The following is a 21592-nucleotide window of genomic DNA, read 5'->3' as shown; positions in this document are numbered from 1 at the left end:
ACAGGTGGGTGAGGGGCCACACAGGGCTCCCTACAGTCCTCCCAGAGCAGTGGGTGCATGGGATGCGGCCCCCAAAGATGGGTCCACATGCTGACCCTGGAACCTGTGAATGAGGCCTTGTTTGGAAAAAGGTTTTTACAGAGGTAACTCGTTAAGGATCTCAAGATGAGAGCATCCTGGATCACCCAATGACTGGTCCTTGTAAGAGACTCACGGAGGAGACACTTGGAGGGAGCCAGGCCAGTCGACCACTGAGGCAGAGTCAGAGCGACGCAGCCCCCAGAGGAGGAAGAGGCAGGAAGGGGCCCCACAGGGCCTTCGGCCCAGAGACACCTTGATTTTGAACATCTAATCCCCAGATGACGAGAGGGTGAATCTCTGCTGGAGTGAGCCCCCGGCTTTGGGGAGGGGTCATGGCAGCACCAGGTGCTCAGGTCCCTGGGTTCACGGCACAGCCCCGGTGCAAGGGCAGCCCTGCCGACCTGCTCCCAAAGACTTCCAGAACTGCCATCTGATAAAGGTGAGCCACCCTTGCCAAGCAGACCTGGAGCAAGCACTGTAGCCTGTTAATGATAGTGAGGGCACTCAAGTACCAATAAAAATAACAATTACAACAATGAAAATTACACAGGAAACCCCAACACAGATAATGGGGCACAAGGCCAATGTGCCTGGCGGTGGGGGCTTGATCACTCCCAGCAGCGTGGGGGGGGGGGGGTCCCTCACTCCCGGCAGGGGGGTCTCACTCATTTCCAGCAAGTGGGGGTCCCTCATTCCTAGCAGGGAGGGATCTCTCATTCCCAGAAGGGGGGGTCCCTAAAAACCAGCAGGGAGTCCCTCACTCCCAGCAGCAGAGGGGGTCTCACTCATTCCCAACAGAGGGGGGACCCTCACTCCCAGCAGGAGGGGAATCTCTTATTCTCAGCGGCAGGGGGATCTCTCACTCCCAGCAGGGCAGGGTCCCTCACTCCCAGCAGGGGTGTCTCACTCACTTCCCCAGATCGGGATGTCTCTGCTCTCTGCCTTCATCACGATGGAGGACATCGTCATGGTCACAGGGATGGCGTCGAAGTAGGACGAGTGAGGCGCGAGCGTGAGGATGGCCGCCTCGGTGGGCAGCGCCTGCCGCCCCTTCACGGCCACCCGGTGGAAGCCGCCGGCGAACCACATGGTGCGCATGATGGCCTTCAGCAGGAAGTCCACAACCCTGCAAAAGAGGGCGCTGCGTCACGCGGGCACACGTCCGCAGTCTCGGAGTCTGCGTGAGGCACAGGGGCGGTCCCACGGGAGAGCCCTCCAGGGCGCAGTCCAGGCCACGGGCTTCCTGTGGTCGCCGCCGCTGGGACATCTGCTCGAGGGAAGAAAAGGCGCCGCGCCTTCCTGGCCTCCGCCTGTGTCCTCGCTGGCTGCGCTCTCGCCTACGGAGGAGGCCGCGGGGCCCTCGCTGGCTGCGCTCCCACCTATGAAGGAGATCGCGGGGCCCTGTGTGGTGGTCACGGCCACGTGACAGGCAGCGCTAAGCCAACATGAGACTCCGGAACACAGACAGCACAGGTCCCAGGCCAGAAGACCTCCGGACCTTCATGTTAGCAACTTATTTATCAGCATCCTATCATTCTGAAATGGGAAAAACATTAAAACACCTAAAACGCATATCGAAATATGGGGGGGAGCTCAGAGCTGAGGGCGGATGCTGAGACCTGCGTACGAACTTCCCCATCTCATTTCCACAGGAAGCCCGGGGTTCCCACAACCAGGCGTTGTGTTATTACAGTGAGCTGTTTCTGGAAGAAATTAGATGGCCAATAAATTTGGAAAATAAAGTAAAAATCAGCCTAGGTTAACTGAATTTGTGTACTCTTTATCTCTTTTTAAAATAGGTACAAATTTAGCCTTTTAAATGTGTGTATTCTCTTTCATATGAGGCTACAGATTAGGCTGTTATTCCACACCTCAGGGAATTGACACGCAGCAGACGGCCACGGTGTGTGAGAAGCCACAGGCCAGGCACACAGAGAACATGATTCAGCCTCATGAAAAGCCACGTCTCACTCGGCCACTGGGTTAAGTGGGCGCATCACACTGGGTAAAACTACTGCACAGAGAAACAAGAGCCTGAAGCCTTACTGGATTCACATTCCCCTGGGACAGATGATCCTCCCAGAAGACTTCCAGGACAGGAGTCCCCATGGATCTGAGCCAAGGCGGTTGCTAGGAGGGCACAAAGCCTCCTCTTGTGGGGCCACCTTGGAATGGCCTTTGTGTATGCGGATGATAAACGATGGTGTAGTTACACATGGAGATGCTGGGGACCAACCTAGGGTGCTGCTTTTCTAGAGGAGGGGGGATTACACAGGCGTGCACTTCTTCACCACCTGTTCAGCTGCATATTTAAAAATGTACTTTTCTGGCCAGGCATGGTGGCTCACGCCTGTAATCACAGCACTTTGGGAGGCCAAGGCAGGTGGATCACTTGAGGTCAGGAGCTCAAGACCAGCCTGGCCAACATGGTGAAACCCTGTCTCTACTAAAAATACAAAAATTAGCTGGGCATAGTGGCAGGCGTCTGTAATCCCAGCCACTCGGGAGGCTGAGGCAGGAGAACTGCTTGAACCCAAGGGGCGGAGGTTGCAGTGAGCCGAGATTGTGCCACTGCACTCCAGCCTGGGCAACAGAGTGAGACTCCATCTCAAGAAAACTAATCTAAACTAAAAAATAAAGATGTACTCTTCCGTACACATGTTATTTTCCACAAAAAAAAAACAAAAAACAAACAAGTACAAAAACAAAAGCCAAAAGACAGCAATTGATGCCTAAGATGGAAGAAACAAGGCAGCGGCGGAGGGAGAAGTGAGGCTGCAGAGGAGGCTGTGGCGGGCACAGGAGCCGGTCCCGGGCAGGCTCAGCTGCAGAGGAGGCTGCGGCAGGCACAGGAGCCGGTCCCGGGCAGGCTCAGCTGCAGAGGAGGCTGCGGCGGGCACAGGAGCCGGTCCCGGGCAGGCTCAGCTGCAGAGGAGGCTGCGGCGGGCACAGGAGCCGGTCCCGGGCAGGCTCAGCTGCAGAGGAGGCTGCGGCGGGCACAGGAGCCGGTCCCGGGCAGGCTCAGCTGCAGAGGAGGCTGCGGCGGGCACAGGAGCCGGTCCCGGGCAGGCTCAGCTGCAGAGGAGGCTGTGGCGGGCACAGGAGCCGGTCCCGGGCAGGCTCAGCTGCAGAGGAGGCTGCGGCGGGCACAGGAGCCGGTCCCGGGCAGGCTCAGGGGCAGAGGAGGCTGTGGCGGGCACAGGAGCCGGTCCCGGGCAGGTTCAGGGGCAGGAGAGAGGACAGCAGGAAAAAAGGGATTCAAACCCGGGCGGCCCTTGGAGGAACACACCTGCCAGCCCCCAAATCGAATTGCAGGGACAGACGGTGCTCAGGGGAACTGTACTGGGTGTCGGGGCAGGGAAAAAGCAGCTTCAGCTCTTCTCTAAAGATCTTGGAGGAATTTTATACCCAAACTATCCACATGTGAAAACCCGGACTGCTGGTGTGGATGACAGCCTCAGAGAAAAGCTCCACTCGCTGTGGGGTTGGGGACCCAGCACCCACTCACCCCAAGGCAAAGGGAGCCAGCACAAGCCCAAGGTGCTCAGGTGCCTGGGCAGCCCATTCCCAGGGGAATGTGAATCAGGAGACAGATCTATCTGCATACACAGGAGCGGGGATCTCCATCAGCACCCCCAGGAAATCCACTCCGTCCTACCGCCCTCACACGGACGACACCCAAGAATCCTGAGACGTGTGAGCAGAGCAGCTGCATGGCAGAGAAGCAGAGGACTGACCCCAAGGAGACAGAAAGGGTGGGCATCAGAAGAGGGGTGCAAAACATCCACCATGCTCGCCAAGAGAGTCAGGAAGAACAGGGCGCTGAGGAGCATCAAAGAACAAGAAAACACTCTCAGAAACCAAGACTGTCACTGTGGAGACAAGCAACTCACAGGAAAGACTGGGAAATGAGGAGGAGGAAATCTCCCAGAACATGCAGGGGGAAAAGGAGGAAGGCCGCTGAGGCCTGCATCTCCTCAAGCCAGCTGGCATGTGGAGGTGGGTGGGGGAGGCCCACACGTCTAAGCATGAGGGGCAGGTGCAGGCCCCGGCTCTGCAGGTTCCAAATGTTCTGCTGTGAGCGGAGGCAAGAGGCAGAGCGGAGCCGGCCCTGGAGAGGACCTATACACATGTACACAGCCTGAGTGCTGGCTACGGTGCCAGGCCGGTGGGGCAGGGCAAAAGAAGGGGCCCTGGGGCCACGTCTGGCGGGGCTTCAAGGAGCCAAGTCTGGTGATCCACGTGGACTGGCTTAGCTGGGTCAGGGACGGCCCCTGGGTGGCTGGTGGGAGGGCTGTGTTGGGCTGGCAGGTGTGGAGGGGCAGCCCCAGGCTGAGACGCAGGTGGCAGGAGCTGCTGGCTTCTGGGAGACCAGATAAAGTGGTTTGATGCTCAAGTTCAAGCTCCAACCTCCAGGCCAACATACGGGGAGTACCTAGAGTCATCATGGGGATGGCATCCCCAAACTTGGGAACAGGTGTTCCCACACAGAGCATTCAGGAAAGGGCACCATCCATCTGAACCATCCAGTCAGCCAAGGGGCAGCCCCTGGAGGACCTGGCCCAGCTCAGGACTTGGCCCGTGGTCAAGGATTCAGCGCCAGATGGTCGGGTTTTGCAAAACGATGCTACGGTTTTTACAACACTGTGTGTGTTGAAAGTAACCTAAAATAGTGCCTTTTGCGAAACTGTGTCATTCTTTCACTGAAAACCTAAGATTTTTATTTTAGGAAGGTTTGAATGACACTAACTTACATTCAGCAAAAATGCTTTAACTCAACATCAATCTATTCAAAACTGCAGAGCAGTGCATAACGAGAGCCAACTTAAGTCCCAAACCGACTATGTAATTATTATTCAGCAGTACACTCTGAATCTGCTATTTCAAATTCAGTTTTCTCCTGATCCCTTGCGTCCCTAACTACTGTGCTTTTGTGACTAGGTTTCCCCTTGGGGAGTTCAGAATTCAGGGTTTGTTCTCTCTTCTGTTTCCCTTCAAGCACCAAGCCAAGCCCAGGACTGTGCACCAAGGGAGCTTTCATCAGTGCTGCTGAAGGAGACGCCAGGGGCTCCAGGGGTGGGATTCAATGCCAGGCAGCACGGGCAGCTTGAGTGCCCACAAGCAGCCGTGCATACTCCCACACATGCACGCATTCACACACATACACAGACATCGCTCTCATATATACTCACATGCACACACTCATACATATGTACACACATATACTCTCATACACATATGTACATACATCATACATATGTGGACACCTGTACACATGTACACTTGCACGTATACACGCACGTACACAGACACAACACTCATACACATGTACATACTGTCATACACGTACATGTATGTGCACACGATAGACATCCATCCATACATACACACATATATACATGCACTCACATGTACACACATGCAACACACACAGGTACACAGCACACACATATACACATGTACACACTCTCATATACATACTTGCACTGGCGGCTCACATACACACACTAATGCAACCACACACCTATGCACATGTACCTACTCCCGTGCAGGCACATACACACGTATGCACACTCACATGCGCATATGTACACACATACACACGCGTGCACACTCACACACACCCTCTCTGCACACATACACAGAATGATACACAGTGAGTCTCCACAGACCCAGATGCCCAAAGATCTTATGAAGCAGAGGTGACAGAAACCCCAGCGTGTCATGTCACGGGACACTTTACACGTGCATGAGATGTACATATGAAAGCGTCTCTGAAGTACAGCTGCTAGAATAGGAGTCCGTTGTGGTCCATTTATCGCTTGTTGAAGCCAAGTCAATTATTCACAGACAAGAAAAGCCACCAGGGTTATCATGGGGAAACGGAGAATTGCCCCAAGCCATCTATTTTGAAAAGTGAGAGCCTGTGCTCGCACGGGGCTCCTGCCTCCTGAGACAGAACAGAGGAGGCGGGGAGCTCGGCCCAACAAGGACACAGGGAGTAAAGAGAAAGGGTGCCAGGAAAGCACCATGAAGCCATTGCTACCCACAGCACCACATTCAGCCAGGTCACCTGCAGCCTGCTTCACACTACAGAACCCCCACTTTCTAGCTGTGGCTTCTCAACTCAGCAAAACTGAAAGCCTGACTTTGATTTGGCCTTGATTTACTTTGCTTGGTTATATATTTGATACCCAATTCCTATTGTATGGTTAAAACGTTTCAAAAGCAAACCTCAAGATAAAGCATAAGAGAATTTTAAAAATCTAGAAAGGCTAAATGAAGAACTAAAGCCGGTGATGATCCTGTTGCCCCTAAAGAACCCAGGCTGCCCCGGTCACCACTACCCAGCAAGCTGCTCAACATCCACCCGCTCAGCAGGGCCCAGAGTGAGGGACCCCCAATGCCCAGGCTGCCCTCTACTATGAGTGCACCATGTCTGCACGCAACGGTGCGGCAAACCCGGGACCCTAAGTGGCCGTCTTCCCCCTGCACCTAACTGCGTGTCTGAGTGTGGCCCTGGGTATCGAGGAGAACCGAAGCTCAGGCAGATGTCAGCTCCCATCAGCCTCTTGGCCGTGAAAACTTTGCTGTACATACAGCCCACAGATCAGACACCTTCCAGAGAAAGGAGGGGCCTGGGCGTGCCCACTACACCTGTTGGAGGCCAGGCAGTGAATGCATTAGGCTCTACGGCCACACGGCCTGTGTCCCAACCACTTGGCCCGGTTCCCCACCAATGCAGCCCTGAACATCACGCAGGCCAGCGGGCGTGCCCGTGCTCCAGTAAAACTTTATTTATAGTCAGGCAGCAGCCTCCAATTAACTACTAATATTCCTGTTTCTGAATAAAAGATTCAGGGAGCCCCTCCAGAATGATGAGAGATGTTAACAACACATGGAAGGGTTGTCAGAGCTGTGGTTATAGGACATGCGTGGTAACTTTTAAGGTACTGAAAATATTTATCAAAGTATTTATGATATCTCAACATTTTCATTTGCTAATGGCAGATACTTTCAGTGAAAGCACAGCTTTAGGAATTTAAATGAAACAAGAAAATATTGTGATTTAGTTTAATTTTTGGTGGTCTGTTTCGGATCTTTAGTTTAGATGTATTCCTCATCGGGTAGGTGTGCTTTATTTATATTCCATGCTTAAAAGCCAGGAAGAGTTTAGGTCCACAAAGCAAGGGAAAGACAGCCCTGGAGGGGTGGTGCCAGCAGGCAGCAGGCCAGGCCAACGTTGGCTGACATGCAGTCTCGGAGGGCGGGGGAGGACCCGAGCCTCCTGTCCGAAGGCAGGGCTGGGCCTGGCTCCAGCCAGTTGCTGGCCCTGGGGAGCAGGCCCACTGGCCAGAGCTTCTGCTTTTCCAAGACTGGCCAGAAACGGGGATTTTGATGTCAAGTCACTGAGCCTTTATGATGCGGCAACCTGTTCCCACTTAGCCCAATTTTAATAAGACCAGGTTGGCAGGAGATGCCATGGTGGCCACCTGCCCCCTGAGCAGCCGTTCCCCTCATTGCTGCTGCTCTTACACCTGGAAGACGGCCCCTCCCGGACCCACGGCACCCGCACCAGGTCCAGCTGCCTCTGCATGGGGGCCACTGAGGCAGGGACCTCCCTAGGCAGGAGGCCTGTGTCACTGTGGTGCCCTGTCACTGCAGCCCAAGAGGCCGTCCACTCACAGCCTGAGGGTCTGGGGGAGGCCACCAAGGGCAGGGCCAGAGCTGAGGGTCTGAGGTGGGAGGGGTGAGGGGGCTGGCAGTCACAAAGCCAGGAGAGGGTGTCCAGAAGCCTGACTTTCGTCAGCAACAGGGAGCCCCGGCAGGTTCTGGAGCAGAGAAGGCCACGGTGTAGGGGGGTCTCTGTGCTCAAGGGTGTGAAACAACGGCCACACATCCTGCAGAGCCCTGGAAAATGAAGCCTCAGAGCAGGACTGTGGCGGAGGCGTGGAAGACGGAGGCAACGGGGAGGTGGCCGAGTCCCCGCCGGCAGGGGGCAGCCCTGGTGGACGCTGGGCTCAGAAGGGAAGGACGGATGGGCTAGGGTGGAGACACACAACCCCACTGTGAGAATGGCTTCCCACTGTTTGGCCGCGTGACCCCCCCCCAGGAGGAGAGCACGGCACATGCACAACTTACTTCCTCCACAGGGCCAGGGGCTGCTCGGGTTCCTTCTCTGCAGAGCCCAGGGATGCGACAAGTGCGAGGGGCCAGGCCAGCAGCATCATGGCAGCGGCAACCAGAAGCCGGACCGGGAAGAGCGTCAGTGTCATGAGGGCCACCTGCGGACAGAGGGGGGCATTATCCAGAGAATCCATGTAGGACACCAGGCAGCTCCCCACCCGGCAGAGGCCAGCCCAGGGGAACAGCGCGCCCCACAGAGTGGAGAGCTGGGGAGGGGCTGCAGCCGGCACACAGCTGACCAAGGCTGACCAGCACTGACCGAGGCTGACCAAGGCTGACCGAGGCTGACCAGTGCTGACCAGCGCTGACCAAGGCTAACCAACACTGACCAGCACTGACCAAGGCTGACCGGTGCTGATGCTGACCAGCCCTGACCAAGGCTGACCAACATTGACTGGCACTGACCAAGGCTGACCGGTGCTGATGCTGACCAGCCCTCACTATGGCTGTGGACACTGACCAGTGCTAACTGACATGCTCCATGCCCACTGCCTGCTTCCTGCCTCCTTACTGGAGCTCCCATGCGAGTGGCTTGGGAAAGACACAGTGGAGCTTCCTCCTGCAAATTCAAGGGCCACTCTGACGCATAGCACACAACCCCAGGCAGCTCCACCCACCAGGACGCACCCCCAGGCAGCTCCGCCCCGCAGGACGCACCCCCAGGCAGCTCCACCCCCCAGGACGCACCCCCAGGCAGCTCTGCCCCGCAGGACGCACCCCCAGGCAGCTCCACCCCCCAGGACGCACCCCCAGGCAGCTCCGCCCCTCAGGACACACACCCCCAGGCAGCTCCGCCCCCCAGGACGCACCCCCAGCCCCGCAGGCCTCACTCAGCAGTTTCCCCTGAAATCATTTATGTGGACATGAGGGTGCATACGCCACCCTAGGCAGTGTTGGTGACGGGGAGGTAGCTGGCCTGGAGTTTGCAAGGTTGGACCTCAGACCACAGAGAAGATGGCAGAATGAACGTGTGACTTTCCAGTCAATGGAAGACCCGGCGCAGGAGAGTGAACTGGCGGGAGGGCAGGGGCGCAGGTCAATATGGGGGCTCAGGAAGGCCCCCCAAGCCAGGGCAGGCCCCCACGCCAGGGAAGGCCGAGGCTGCGGGATCCCAGGCAGCCCAGGGTCTGAGGATGGAGGTCCCTCCGGGAGGCGGGCAGGACTCCGTGTAGAGGGGCGGGAGGCTTTGGGTGAGGGGAAACACCAGTCCTGAGGTGCAGGTTTAGTGCAGAGACAGAAAAGACCCAGGAGACACAGATCGCAGTTGGCTCCCCAAGCAGCAGCCATCCCTAATTTCTGATGCCTGTCATGAGAGCGCTCCCACTCTGTTTCCTTGGTTTGTCCCTAGATTCTTTTGGGTTCTCAACGGAGACCAGCATAGCCCAAGAGAAACATGCCTGCCACATGCGTCATTTTAAATTTTCGAGTGGCCACATTTAAAGGGAATGACAATTTAATACATAGCTCATTTCGCCCGGTATATCTGAAATACCATTTCGACACGTACTCAACATGGAAGTTGCTACCGGCTAGTTTGCATTTTCTCCCGCTGCCTTGGATTGTGCAGTGTGCATTTCACTCTCACGGCTTTATGCCACCCGTGTCTCCACCCTGTCAGTGTCCAGTGGTCAGGTCAGCCTGTTGGGTGCACAGATCTAGATGATGTTTGGTTTGCGAGAGATGACGACCTCTAATCTGCCTCCCCTTCCCCGCTTCTGGGGGCTGCTCCTCACCCCACCTGGGTCCCCGCTTCAGCATCACACTGGCTGCACCAAGCAACCACAAATCTGTTATCCCGCCATTGGTGACGATCGTCACCGTTCCACATCGTGTTACTGGCGTTCAGCAAATGTTCTTTACTGCTGAGAAACCTTCCCAGGCCTCATCCTCCACGAGTTTTGTTTTGCTTTAAATCATGAACGGGTGCTGAGCTTTATCAGAGGTGCTTCCTGCATCTGTGGGGAGAGCCACGTGCTGCTCCCCACTTGAATCCACTAACGTGATGCCTCACGGCCACGGTCTCTCTCATATTGAAAGCTAGCTTCAGCGCTGTGCAGCTACCTGTTAGGATTGTTTTTTAAAAGGAATTGGTAGGTCTGTTGGCCACTGTCACCAGCTGTTAAGTAAGACGCGCCTGTCCGCTCCTGTCACTTCCTCCCAGCTGCTTCCTCGTGCAGTCGCCCTACGAAACCAGCGTGCACCCATGCCTGCCGGCAGCTCCTGACCGTTGCTTCACTGTTTCCAACCCTACTGTTTATAGAGTCCCTCTTTTTTCTTGGGTTGACTTCACTGTTTTTGTCAATGAGGAAGTCTCTTCCTGGAAGCTTTTGGCATATTTTTCCCTCCCGCTACCAAAGGTCTCCTCCCAGCTGCCTTTAAGATAACTGAGTCAAGTTGCCTGCCACACTCTCCTTGGGTTTACACCAAGCCTGCTCTCTGGTTTCATTTCTAATGTTATCTGTGTCTGCCAAAACTTCTAAACCTACGTTGCCAGATATTTTTCTATTTTATCAATCTTCTAACAGAACCATTTCAGATTTGTTCATTCTCTCTGTTGTGACCTAATCATATTAATTTTGGCTCTTATTAGTTCCTCTTTCTTCTGCTTTGAATTTAGTCAAATATTCTTTTCAACTTTTTGAGGGAAAGGCCCACTTTGTTATTTTCAGAAACGCCTTATTTCCTGATAGTCACATTTAGAACACAGCTCCCCCTAAGGATCACCTTGATTTAACCCCACGAGCCTAAGGGGCAGCCTTTTCCTTTATTTGTAAAATTTAGTTTTAAATATTTCGTCCATTCCCATCTACTGTTACTGTTTCATATTTTCTTGCAGTGGAGGAGAGCGCAGCGGAGGAGACCGTAGCCTCGGCCTTCAGCCCACCTGGTCCCGGGGCTCCAGGGCCACTGGCTGGGAAGAGGCCACTCTGGGGTGCCCAAGCCTGGCTCTGCTGTTAAAGCCGACAGCTGGGCGGGGCGCAGTGGCGCATGCCTGTAATCCCAGCACTTTGGGAGGCCAAGGTGGGAGGATCGCCTGGGGTCGGGAGTTCGAGACCAGCCTGACCAACATGGAGAACCCATCTCTACTAAAAATACAAAAGTAGCCGGGCATGGTGGCGCATGCCTGTAATCCCAGCTACTCTGGAGGCTGAGGCAGGAGAATCACTTGGACCCGGGAGGCAGAGGTTGTGCTGAGCTGAGATCCTGCCATTGAACTCCAGCCCGGGCAACAAGAGCGAAACTCCGTCCCAAAAAAAAAAAAAAAAGCCAACAATAAGTTACTGGGTAAGTTTCTTCTTCCCATAAATTGTTCTTAGAACCTGTTGCCTCCCTGGGCAGACGCCATGAAGTAGTGATAACCAGCACTAAGAGAAAGTCTCAGGAAGTTCCCCAGTCTGACCCTGCGGCCACGGCGGCCTCTGCCCACAGCCTGCTTCAGTCCACCTCTGGTGCTGAAGCCAACTCTGCTACAACACTGCTTCCACCAGACTGCGGAATAAAATCACAGTAACCCACAGTGTTCCTGAAACAGCACCGGCCGCAACACTGCTTCCATCAGAGTGCGGAATAAAATCACAGTAACCCACAGTGTTCCTGAAACAGCACCGGCCGCAACACTGCTTCCATCAGAGTGCGGAATAAAATCACAGTAACCCACGGTGTTCCTGAAACAGCAGCGGCTGCAACACTGCTTCCACCAGAATGCGGAATAAAATCACAGTAACCCACGCTGCTCCTGAAACAGCACCGGCCGCAACACTGCTTCCACCAGACTGCGGAATAAAATCACAGTAACCCACGCTGTTCCTGAAACAGCACCGGCTGCAACACTGCTTCCACCAGACTGCGGAATAAAATCACAGTAACCCACGCTGCTCCTGAAACAGCACCGGCTGCAACACTGCTTCCACCAGAGTGCGGAATAAAATCACAGTAACCCACGCTGCTCCTGAAACAGCACCGGCTGCAACACTGCTTCCACCAGACTGCGGAATAAAATCACAGTAACCCACGCTGTTCCTGAAACAGCACCGGCTGCAACACTGCTTCCACCAGACTGCGGAATAAAATCACAGTAACCCACGCTGCTCCTGAAACAGCACCGGCTACAACACTGCTTCCACCACAGAGTGCGGAATAAAATCACAGTAACCCATGCAGTTCCTGAAACAGCACCGACTGCCAGGCCATTCCATATGGGACCGCCCACTGGGAAAGGCTCCGGGGCTGGGGGAGCAGCGCCCCATCCCCAAACAACACGGGGCATGAATGAGCCCTGGGTGGGGAGGCCCCGCCTGCATCCCGGGTAGTCAGGCTGCTGGTTCCTTAGCACATGGGGTTCGCTGGGCCAGCCAGTAGGGGGATGCACTGTGCAACCACGTGACCCACAGCCCACGCACCCCCACGCCTGCTCCTGCGCACACAGGGAAGACTGGGCGACCACCTGAGCCTCGACTTACACATTCCTGCACCTGCTCCTTCGTGCACGGGTTAGACTGCATGACCACCTGACCCTCACTTCACACATGCATGCATCCATGCACCTGCTGCTTCGTGCATGGGGAGGACTGTGTGAACAAGTGACCCTCTGCACCAGCTCCTTCCTCTATGGGAAAGAATGCCTGACCACATGATGCTCCCCATCTGTCAGTGCACCTGCTCCTGTTGGCGTCCCAGAAGACTGCGTGACCATGTGACCCTCAGCCCACGCATCCTTGTGCCTGCTCGTGGCCCATCAGGGAATGCGGCCCACACTTCTGAGCTTAGCAGCAGCAAGGAGAGGGGCCTGTGGGCCACAGTTGCAATTGCTGACCCTCAGCAAACAGGGCTGATGAGTGGAGGGTGGAGAGGGAACATGGCCAGGGAGGAGCTCCCCAGGCCTCCAGCAGATGGAGAGGGTGTGGCTCTGCTCTGCAGTGCTGTGAAAACTGCTTGGAGAGGGGGCCTCTGGGAGCCCCGGGCAGGAGGAGGAGCAGTGCTCCTGGTGAAGAGCCCGGGCATCTCCACTGATCTGCCTTCACCTCACCCAGCTCTGGGCCTGTGCGCTCTTTCTCTGCCAGGCTCGGCCCGCCCACAGGAGCCGGGAGCCCTCACCAAGGAGAACAGGACTTGGGTGACTGCTGTGGCTCCTTCCAGAAGCTTCTATGACCCTGCACCTTCTGCCCACCTGTCTCCTCCACAGGCCCCACCCCTGCGTCCAGCCTCAGGCCCACCCATTGGGATCCCTCCATTCCTCATGCCCTCACGCCCTGGTGCAGATGGGTCTGGATGGACTCTAGCCCCCCAGGAGATGCCAGGATGGCAGAGCTGCAGAGAGAGAAGCTGGCTGGGGCAGCTGCGGCAGCCAAGCCCCTCAGCACTGGCAGGGGTGGCCAAGGGAGGTGCTGGGTAGGCAAAGAAATTCTTAGAAAATCCTGGCTAGACCAGAAACTCCCAGAACAAAGGCCCTCTAAGGAAAGGGGCCTAGCAGTGCGGTCTCCCAGGCAGCATTGCTGGAGACTCACGTCGCTAAAGTGGAGGCACTGGGCACAGCCATTCCTCCCCAAGGCAGCTTTGCAGTGTCCACTGAGAGCAAGCGTGCGTTTACAGACCTGCAGCCACAGGGACACCTGGCAGAGAGGGCAGGTGTCTCTTCTCCTCACCCAAGCAAGGCCCAGCACCCTGGCTCAGAGGCTTCCACAGAAGCCCCCTTGGCACCTTCACCAGAGGCAGCAGGGGCAGCATGCGGAACCAAGACATCACTGCAAGTCGTGGACAGGGATAAGCGGGCTGTTGCGTGGACAAGGTGGGCAGATATGGGGAGCGGGAGCAGCCTCCAGGCAGTGTGGCCAGAGGCTGAATGCGGGGAGGGGGAGGGACTCAGAGAGGAGAACACGGACCACGCTCCTGGTCACCACAGGTCAGGCCTCCATGCGGCAGCCAACTGGGGAGGACACTGTGGACGCCTACAGAGGCTGAGACCTGCAACCTGGCCCTCCCAAGACAAGCTGCTGATGGCTGTGGGCCGGCTGTCACCACAGGACCCTGATCACCCTGAGAAATGCCAGTTGGAGGAAGCAATATGGTCACCCTGTGTGAGCCGTAAGTGAGGGTTTATAGCATAATCCTAATGAGGAACTTTGTCTGAAGTCTGAGGCTGAGTTACTTAAACTATTTGAAAGTTGGCTACGATAAACCAAGGCGTCCAGGCAGTGACCTGCCCACACGCAGGGAGAGCTTTGGTGCGGACTGCGACCGCTAAATACCACTTCCCAGCAGAAGGCCCAGGGCTCCTCAGCCGGGCTTGCTCCAGGTCACAGGTGGGAAATGCAGAGATGAAGATGGGACAGCACGGCGCAGCCCACATCAGGGAAGCTGGCAGGGGCCGGGTGCGGGCGCTCACGCCTGCAGTCCCAGGAGCACGGCGCAGCCCAAATCAAGGAAGCTGGCAGAGGCTCATGTCCTGAGGGCTGGCTCGAGGCCTACCCAGCTCACACTCAGGTGACAGGGATCCAGCAGCAGCCAATGCCGAGCCTGGTGCAGGAGCAGCACAGCAGACCAGTGGGAACTGACCCTCTCTGGGTCTAGATGCAACCACCAGCTTCCAGAAAGCCCCAATGACAACAAGGAGATGCAGTCAATCAGAAAATGCAGAGAACTCCACAAAACACAAAACTCCACAAAACACAGCCCAAATCCATTGCAGCAAACAAGGAGGAGCTGGAGGACCCTCCTGATCCACATGCACCAGAGGCCCGAGGGAGCTCGTTCACCCCTCCACCTTGCGGGGACACAGAAGGTGCCATCTATTGACCCGGAGGGGGTCCTTGGCAGACACCAAATCTGCCGGCATCTCAGACTTCAGCCTCCAGAATGGTGAGGAGTCCGTGTCTGCTGTTTGGGAGGCACCTCGCCTGTGGTCCTCTGTGACAGCAGCCGCGCCAAGCAGGGCGGGCACAGTGGGAGTGCACGTGACCCCGGCCTGGCCACACGCCGTCATTCTCCGGGCTGGGGGACAGGTCCCAGGCCCACTGTATTATCACTGCTTTGGTGTTCTGGGTTGAATTTTGCCCCCCCTTCCCCAATTCCTGTTGATGTCCTGACCCCCAGGACTCCAGAGGGTGACTGTATTTGGAGAAGGGGCCGTTAGAGAGGTGATGAAGGTAGAATGAGATCATCTGGGGGCCCTGAGCCAACCTGCCTGGTGTCCTTATAAGAAGAGGAGATGAGAACACAGACACCCAGGGAGGGACGGCCCTGTGAGGATGCAGGGTGAAGGCGCCATCTGCAAGCCCAGGAGAGGCCTCAGGAGGAACCAGCCCTGCTGCGCCTCGGTCTCGGACTCCAGCCTCCAGGATGGTGAGACAACAATGTCTGTGGTTTAAGCCCCGTCTGAGGCACTTTATTATGGAAGCCGGAGCTGAGAAAGACATTTGACATATGTTTGAAATTTCCCGTGATAAAAAGTATAAAAGTGATGACTCTTGGTTTAAATGTAAACAAGGCCATCCAAATGTTGGCCTGGAACTCTCTGGAAGTCTCTGAGTGAAGGCGCCGGTGGTCACAATGCCCAGGCCCAGGCTCTCTGATTTCAGGCAGCTGGCAAACCCCTCCCTCGTCTCTGCCAAGGCCACCAGGGCCGTAAGCAGCCCCAGGCCCCAGCATCACCTGGCATTTCACAAGCAGTGCTGAACTCAAAGACACGAGGTCGCCAGAGAACATGTGGTCCCTCTCGTGTGCACTCACGCCATCGCAGCGCCCGACAGGGGTGCTGTGCTGAGGCCCACCAGGTGCAGTGATGCTGCGGCCCCTCCGAGCCCACTTGTTGGAGATGTCACACTGCAGTGCCCCAGCCAGTGAAGGGTCTCCAATGCACCTGCAACGAGGCAGGGGTGGAGGGGAGGCTGCCCAAAGGATGGCGCCCGGAGACTCGAAGGACGCGAGGCTGCGTCACCCCGCACAGGCGGCCAGGGCAGATGCTCAGTGCCAGCCACCCCAAGCTCCACGGTTAGCGCGGTGGAGGCAGCTCACAGGAATGCTCCCTCCTGAAGGTGCATCCCAACATTGCTGCTTTAATTCTGGGGAAAAAATTATCCCGACTCCACAGGATATGCGACAGTGCACTTGCAAATCCACGAAAGAACGTTCACTCCTCCCACGGTGAGAGGGCGAGCGGCAGCACACACAGGCACCTGCTGTCCAAGGTCTAATTTTCTTTTGCTTTTTCCTTTTAGAGAAAGAACAACTTTTGAAAGCACAGCAGTTCTCTCAGGCATCCCATCGGACGGAGCCGGCACTTCCATCAGCAAACACCACCAGCCCGCCCTCGGCATCTGAGAGCTGGAGGGAGCTTCGGGAATCACCCACTCCCGTCCAGCACCCACAGACACAAACCGAGCAAGGCAGCGGCAGGAAACGCCCTCCTTTTCTGTCTCCCCAATCACCAAAACACCTTTATTCATATAACATGCCTTCTGGTCCAAACCAAACGCTGCATTCAAATATGGAATCAGCGATCACGCCCACAATGAATTCTCATAGTTAACGATACTAAAAGCAGACACGAAATGTGAAAAACTGGCACCGTGAACCATTGCCGTGGGCTCTCTCTGCACACACACAACCACTCTTACCTTTGGAGCCCGAGGCACGGCCCGCACCCCAGGCGCTACAGATCCCAGGTGAGACCTGCAGGAGGAGGGATGGGCTGCCAGGAGCGCAGGCCACATCACGGGGACGGTTTCATTGGGAGGGACATTTTATGTTTACTGGGTATTCCCATTTCTGTTTGTGTAATTTGCTCATTTATATAAATGTATATACATCTTTTGCCAAATTTATGGTGGGTTTGTCTTTTTCTCACCCCTGTGAACATCCATCGTCTCCCTGACCTTAGATTTCAGTGAGGTCACACTCTGGAGCTTTTCACCCCCACCCCGTGTGACTGCAGGAGGATCTGCGCCTCCCCGCAGGAACCCCTCTCCCCCAGAGCCCGTGCTTACTGCTATCTATAAAGCTGTTTCTTCTTCGCTCTCCCACTCAAATCTAAAATTAAATATAGCTTTTCTAAAACTGAACTCTTTCTTTGCAAACCCTCAACCAGCCGTACCGCCTCCTGCCGCTGTCATCTCTACTCCACCGTCCTCACCAGAACCCTCGGCACCGTCACCTACCCGACGCTCTTGCCTGCGAGATGACGGTGTGTTCAGTAATTCCCTTTGGATTTGCGAATCGGCCCCGCAGTCCCACAGCACAGTGATTCTCCTAGACCACTCCTTTACCATTTTCAACCCACTCCAGTCCACGGGCGTCTTACGAGGATGCTGCACGGTGTTGAATGGGATCAAAGCCAGTCTGGTCTTGGCCATGTCTAAACCATGACACCCTGTGACTGGGGAACCCCCATCAACACCCAACCAGCTCCCCTGTGAGCCAGCTTCCGGGATACAGGGAAGGCCCTGGGACTGCTGGCACCAACATAGTCACTGGGACTGGATGGTATCATGCAGGTAGCACCCTGGGGTGACACCAATGCCGCCTGGGCCGTGGTGCTGCATCTGTGGGATACCGGAACATGACCTGGAGGGCAGGCAGGCCCGGAGGAGCATGTGGTGTCTCTGGAGCAAGGGCTGCTGCTGGAGGGCAGGCGGGCCTGGAGGAGTGCAGTGTCTCTGGAGCAGGGGCCGCTCTCCGCAGCGTGGGTGGAGGCTGTCTCCCATGGCTTCTGCAGGCCCTGGTTAGTCCTGCTTTCTGGAAACAGCCATGGGGGAGCACATCTTCCTCCTGCGGGGCGTCCCCACCAGCGTCTGAGGGGCACTGGCTCTGAGAAAACCCTGGGCCCCTAAGACGGCACTGAAGCCCCATATCCCAGCAAGAAGAGACCAGGGAGTCACTGCGATTACTTGCTCATGCCCACGCAGGCCTTTCTGTGGATCTCCACACACAGCACCTCCGACTGCGACCACACAGCTCCTCACTTGCACCTGGGCTCACGGTTGGCTCTGCGGGGTTGACCTCCCCGGCGCGTGCTGTTTGCGTGTCCCAGTTACCTAGGTTCTGTAGCAGACGTGGTATCAGAGACCACGTGGCCCCAACCCCTCAGGGGACACCACCTGCACGCCTCGCTCACCCTACGTGGGGACACCACCTGCTCACCTCGCTCACCCTACGTGGGGACACCACCTGCTCACCTCGCTCACCCTACATGGGGATGCACCTGCTCACCTCACTCACCCTACGTGGGGACGTCACCTGCTCACCTCGCTCACCCTACTTGGGGATGCACCTGCTCACCTCGCTCACCCTACGTGGGGACGTCACCTGCTCACCTTGCTCATCCTACTTGGGGATGCACCTGCTCACCTCGCTCACCCTACTTGGGGATGCACCTGCTCACCTCGCTCACCCTATGTGGGGACGTCATTTGCTCACCTCGCTCACCCTACTTGGGGATGCACCTGCTCACCTCGCTCACCCTACTTGGGGATGCACCCGCTCACCTCGCTCACCCTACTTGGGGATGCACCTGCTCACCTCGCTCACCCTACTTGGGGATGCACCTGCTCACCTCGCTCACCCTACTTGGGGATGCACCTGCTCACCTCGCTCACCCTACGTGGGGATGTCACCTGCTCACCTTGCTCACCCTACGTGGGGATGCACCTGCACGCCTCACTCACTCTGCCATCAGGACACCGCTTGAATTCCTCTCTTGAACACAGAGCTGCTTCCAGCAGACAGGGTCAGAGAACAGCCAGGGAATCCCAGAGTGGGATCAGGCCACTCCAGTCTCGGTTGGCCAGGAACCGAGCCCCTCCAGGAGGGAGGTCCATCCAGCAGCCTCATGCATCTGCACAGCAAAGCTGGGCATCATCCTCTGCTCCCAGATGGTGGCACCCTCCTGCTTGCCACTGAGCCAACAACCCCAAGGAGGCAGCCTCATGGCTGGGGCTGGCTGTGTTGAGCTGCAGCCCCAGCTGTCCCTAAGCCCTGTGGCTTGGGAGGAGCATCACTTCCCGGTCTCAGCGGGTGTCTGGAGGGTGGGCTGGGTCCTGCTGAGGCCAGGCAAGGAGGCTCCACCTGGGCAGCCCCACATCACCACCAGGACACAGCAGGTGGCAGAGGGCGTACCACACTTAGAGCCCTGCTCATTTGCCAGTAGAGCGAGCCCCATGGCCACCCAGACAGGGCTTGGCAGGCACAGTAGTCTGAGCTCCTGTGTGGGGTGCGGCCCCGTGAGTGGCAGTGGGGCTATGTGCTGGGTGGTGCCACAAAGGCAGGCCCTCCATGCCCCAAGTCCAATCAGGAAGATATGGAGCCGCTGGGCCGGCCACACCCGCCTTCAGAGTCACCGTCAGCTCAGCATCATCATCCCACGGAGGCTCACAGGGTCACACGGCCCCGGCCCAAGAGCAGCCCCACACTAGAGCCTCCCTCTCACTCTATCCCTGAAGCACCCAGTGTCCGTGCTTCCCGTAGAATCAAGGGCCATAGACCCCCAACATCTGGGGCAAGCACCCTGCAGTCACTGGAGAAGACACAGCTTGCTGAAGTGCCCGCGGGGGGGCCACATCTCAGACTTTTAACCTTGTGTACTACAAATGCAGATTCCTGGACACCTTGTAACCTTTGGAATGAGGCTGTGCCCTGTGGGCTGACTCCCTCAGGCCCCCTGAGCTATGTATGGCCCACGCCTTCACCTGGAGTCTTCCTCCCATCAGGGGGCTCTGCTGTCTGGACTAAGAGCTCCCTGACACCCTGGCTCACACCCGTGATGCCAGCACAGGGCACGGTGCTCACACATTGGTGCTGTTGGAAAGTAACTAGTAAAAAGGTGTGTGAAAGAAAACACGTTTACTCATTCTGCAGACACTTCCTGAGCACCTGCAATGTGCACTCTGGACAAATGGTGTCCAGGTGCAGGCAGAACGAGACCGACGGAGACCGCAGCACCGCCTGGCTCAGACGGCACAGGTGCAGCCCATGTAAAGATGGCATGCGCAGGCGTCCAGGTGTGGGCCTGCGGGAAAAGGGCATGGGGGTGGAGGTACAAGCTCAGCTGAGAAATCAGGAGTAGAGAGTGCAGAGCCCCACGGAGGGAGGGCCCAGGCAGGGTGGCTATGTGAGCATCACAGCCGATGCCCCAGTTCCTGCTTCAAGATGACCGATGACAGGCAGGTGCCGGAGCCGCTCCTCTGGTCCCCAGGCTGGCCTCTGGGTCCTGCCCACACGCTCTCCCGGACAGTCCTCATGCCTCCTCACCCGCAAAGCTCTGCACAAATCCCCCTTCCCTGAAGGGTTTGGGACACCCAGCCAGAGTTCTGTCCCTCTGGTCCCTGCATATGAGGTCCCCCATGTCCAACCTGCAGCCCCACACTCTAGAGGAGAGATTCCACGACAATACAGGCTGCAGGCTGGGAGGCCCTTCCATTGCTGCCTGGTGACCCCGAGGGCCCAGCTCCTGCAAGGCCTGGCTCACGGCAGGTGCTCGCAAGAAGAATACAGGAGGGAAGGGAGCAGAAACTCAGAAGTGTAAGCTTCTGGGCTGCACACGTTCCACTGTGGGAACAGGCTAAGCTTCAAAAGCAGAAAGTGGCTGAAGATTCCTATTTGGAGGCTGCGGGGACTCGGTTACACCTGACCCATCTCCACAGGCTCTCACCCGTGGGGCGGGACACCCTGCGATTACATTTCCTCCCTTTCCACGGGCTCTCACAGGTGGGGCGGAACACCCTGCGATTACATTCTCACTCGTGGGGCAGGACACCCTGTGATGACATTTCCTCCATTTCCACAGGCTCTCACCCGTGGGGCGGGACACCCTGTGATTACATTTCCTCGGAAGGCAGCTTTCAAGGCAAAGCTCCCACGTGCAGAAATGGGCCCTGGAGGCAGGAGTCCCAGGAGCCGTGGAGAAGCTCCAATGAGAACGGGGCCAGATGGGCAGCCCGAGAGCAGAACCCCCACCACCAGCGGCTGGGGAGAGGCTGGAGATGCCAGGGCCCTCCTGGGAGGCACCAGCTTTGTCCTCGAGGCCAAGGGAAGGAGAAGCGCAGGAGATGCTGGGCACAAGGGGCCCGGCACAGGGAGGCCCCAGCCTCATCTGCCCAGTGAGCGATATCCAAAAACAACAAACAGGGTCCACATGCCAGCGCTGCAGCCACAGCAGCACGAGGGGCCATCGCAGGTGCACGGGCCTCACAGCTTCACAGAGCAGAGCCATGCCAAACGCTCGCGGTGAAAGGCAGCCTGTTTCTTCAGTACTGTTCTTTCAACAGGTCATTCCTGAGCCCCAGGCTGTGTCCCAGGACACTGGGGGTCTGCTCCGCACTGGGGGACTCAAAGT

The 21592-nt window shown here is 56.8% G+C and overlaps 1 protein-coding gene across 1 annotated transcript in view; it reads right to left on the bottom strand.

Moving 5' to 3' along the window:
- The window catches only part of LPCAT1 (lysophosphatidylcholine acyltransferase 1), a 63088-nt gene that overhangs the window by 32150 nt on the left and 9346 nt on the right, over nt 1-21592 (bottom strand). The window contains exons 2-3 of the mRNA XM_004059081.5: nt 8224-8366; nt 993-1207 (exon numbers count right to left, since the gene is read on the bottom strand). Coding sequence (XP_004059129.3) covers nt 993-1207; nt 8224-8366 — 358 coding nt within the window. The remainder of the gene's footprint in view (nt 1-992; nt 1208-8223; nt 8367-21592) is intronic.

Source organism: Gorilla gorilla, chromosome 19, assembly GCF_029281585.2.
Source record: "Gorilla gorilla gorilla isolate KB3781 chromosome 19, NHGRI_mGorGor1-v2.1_pri, whole genome shotgun sequence".
NCBI lineage: Eukaryota > Metazoa > Chordata > Mammalia > Primates > Hominidae > Gorilla > Gorilla gorilla.
The sequence above is the reverse complement of the archived record's forward strand: the minus strand, read 5'-3'. Positions and strand labels throughout refer to the sequence as shown.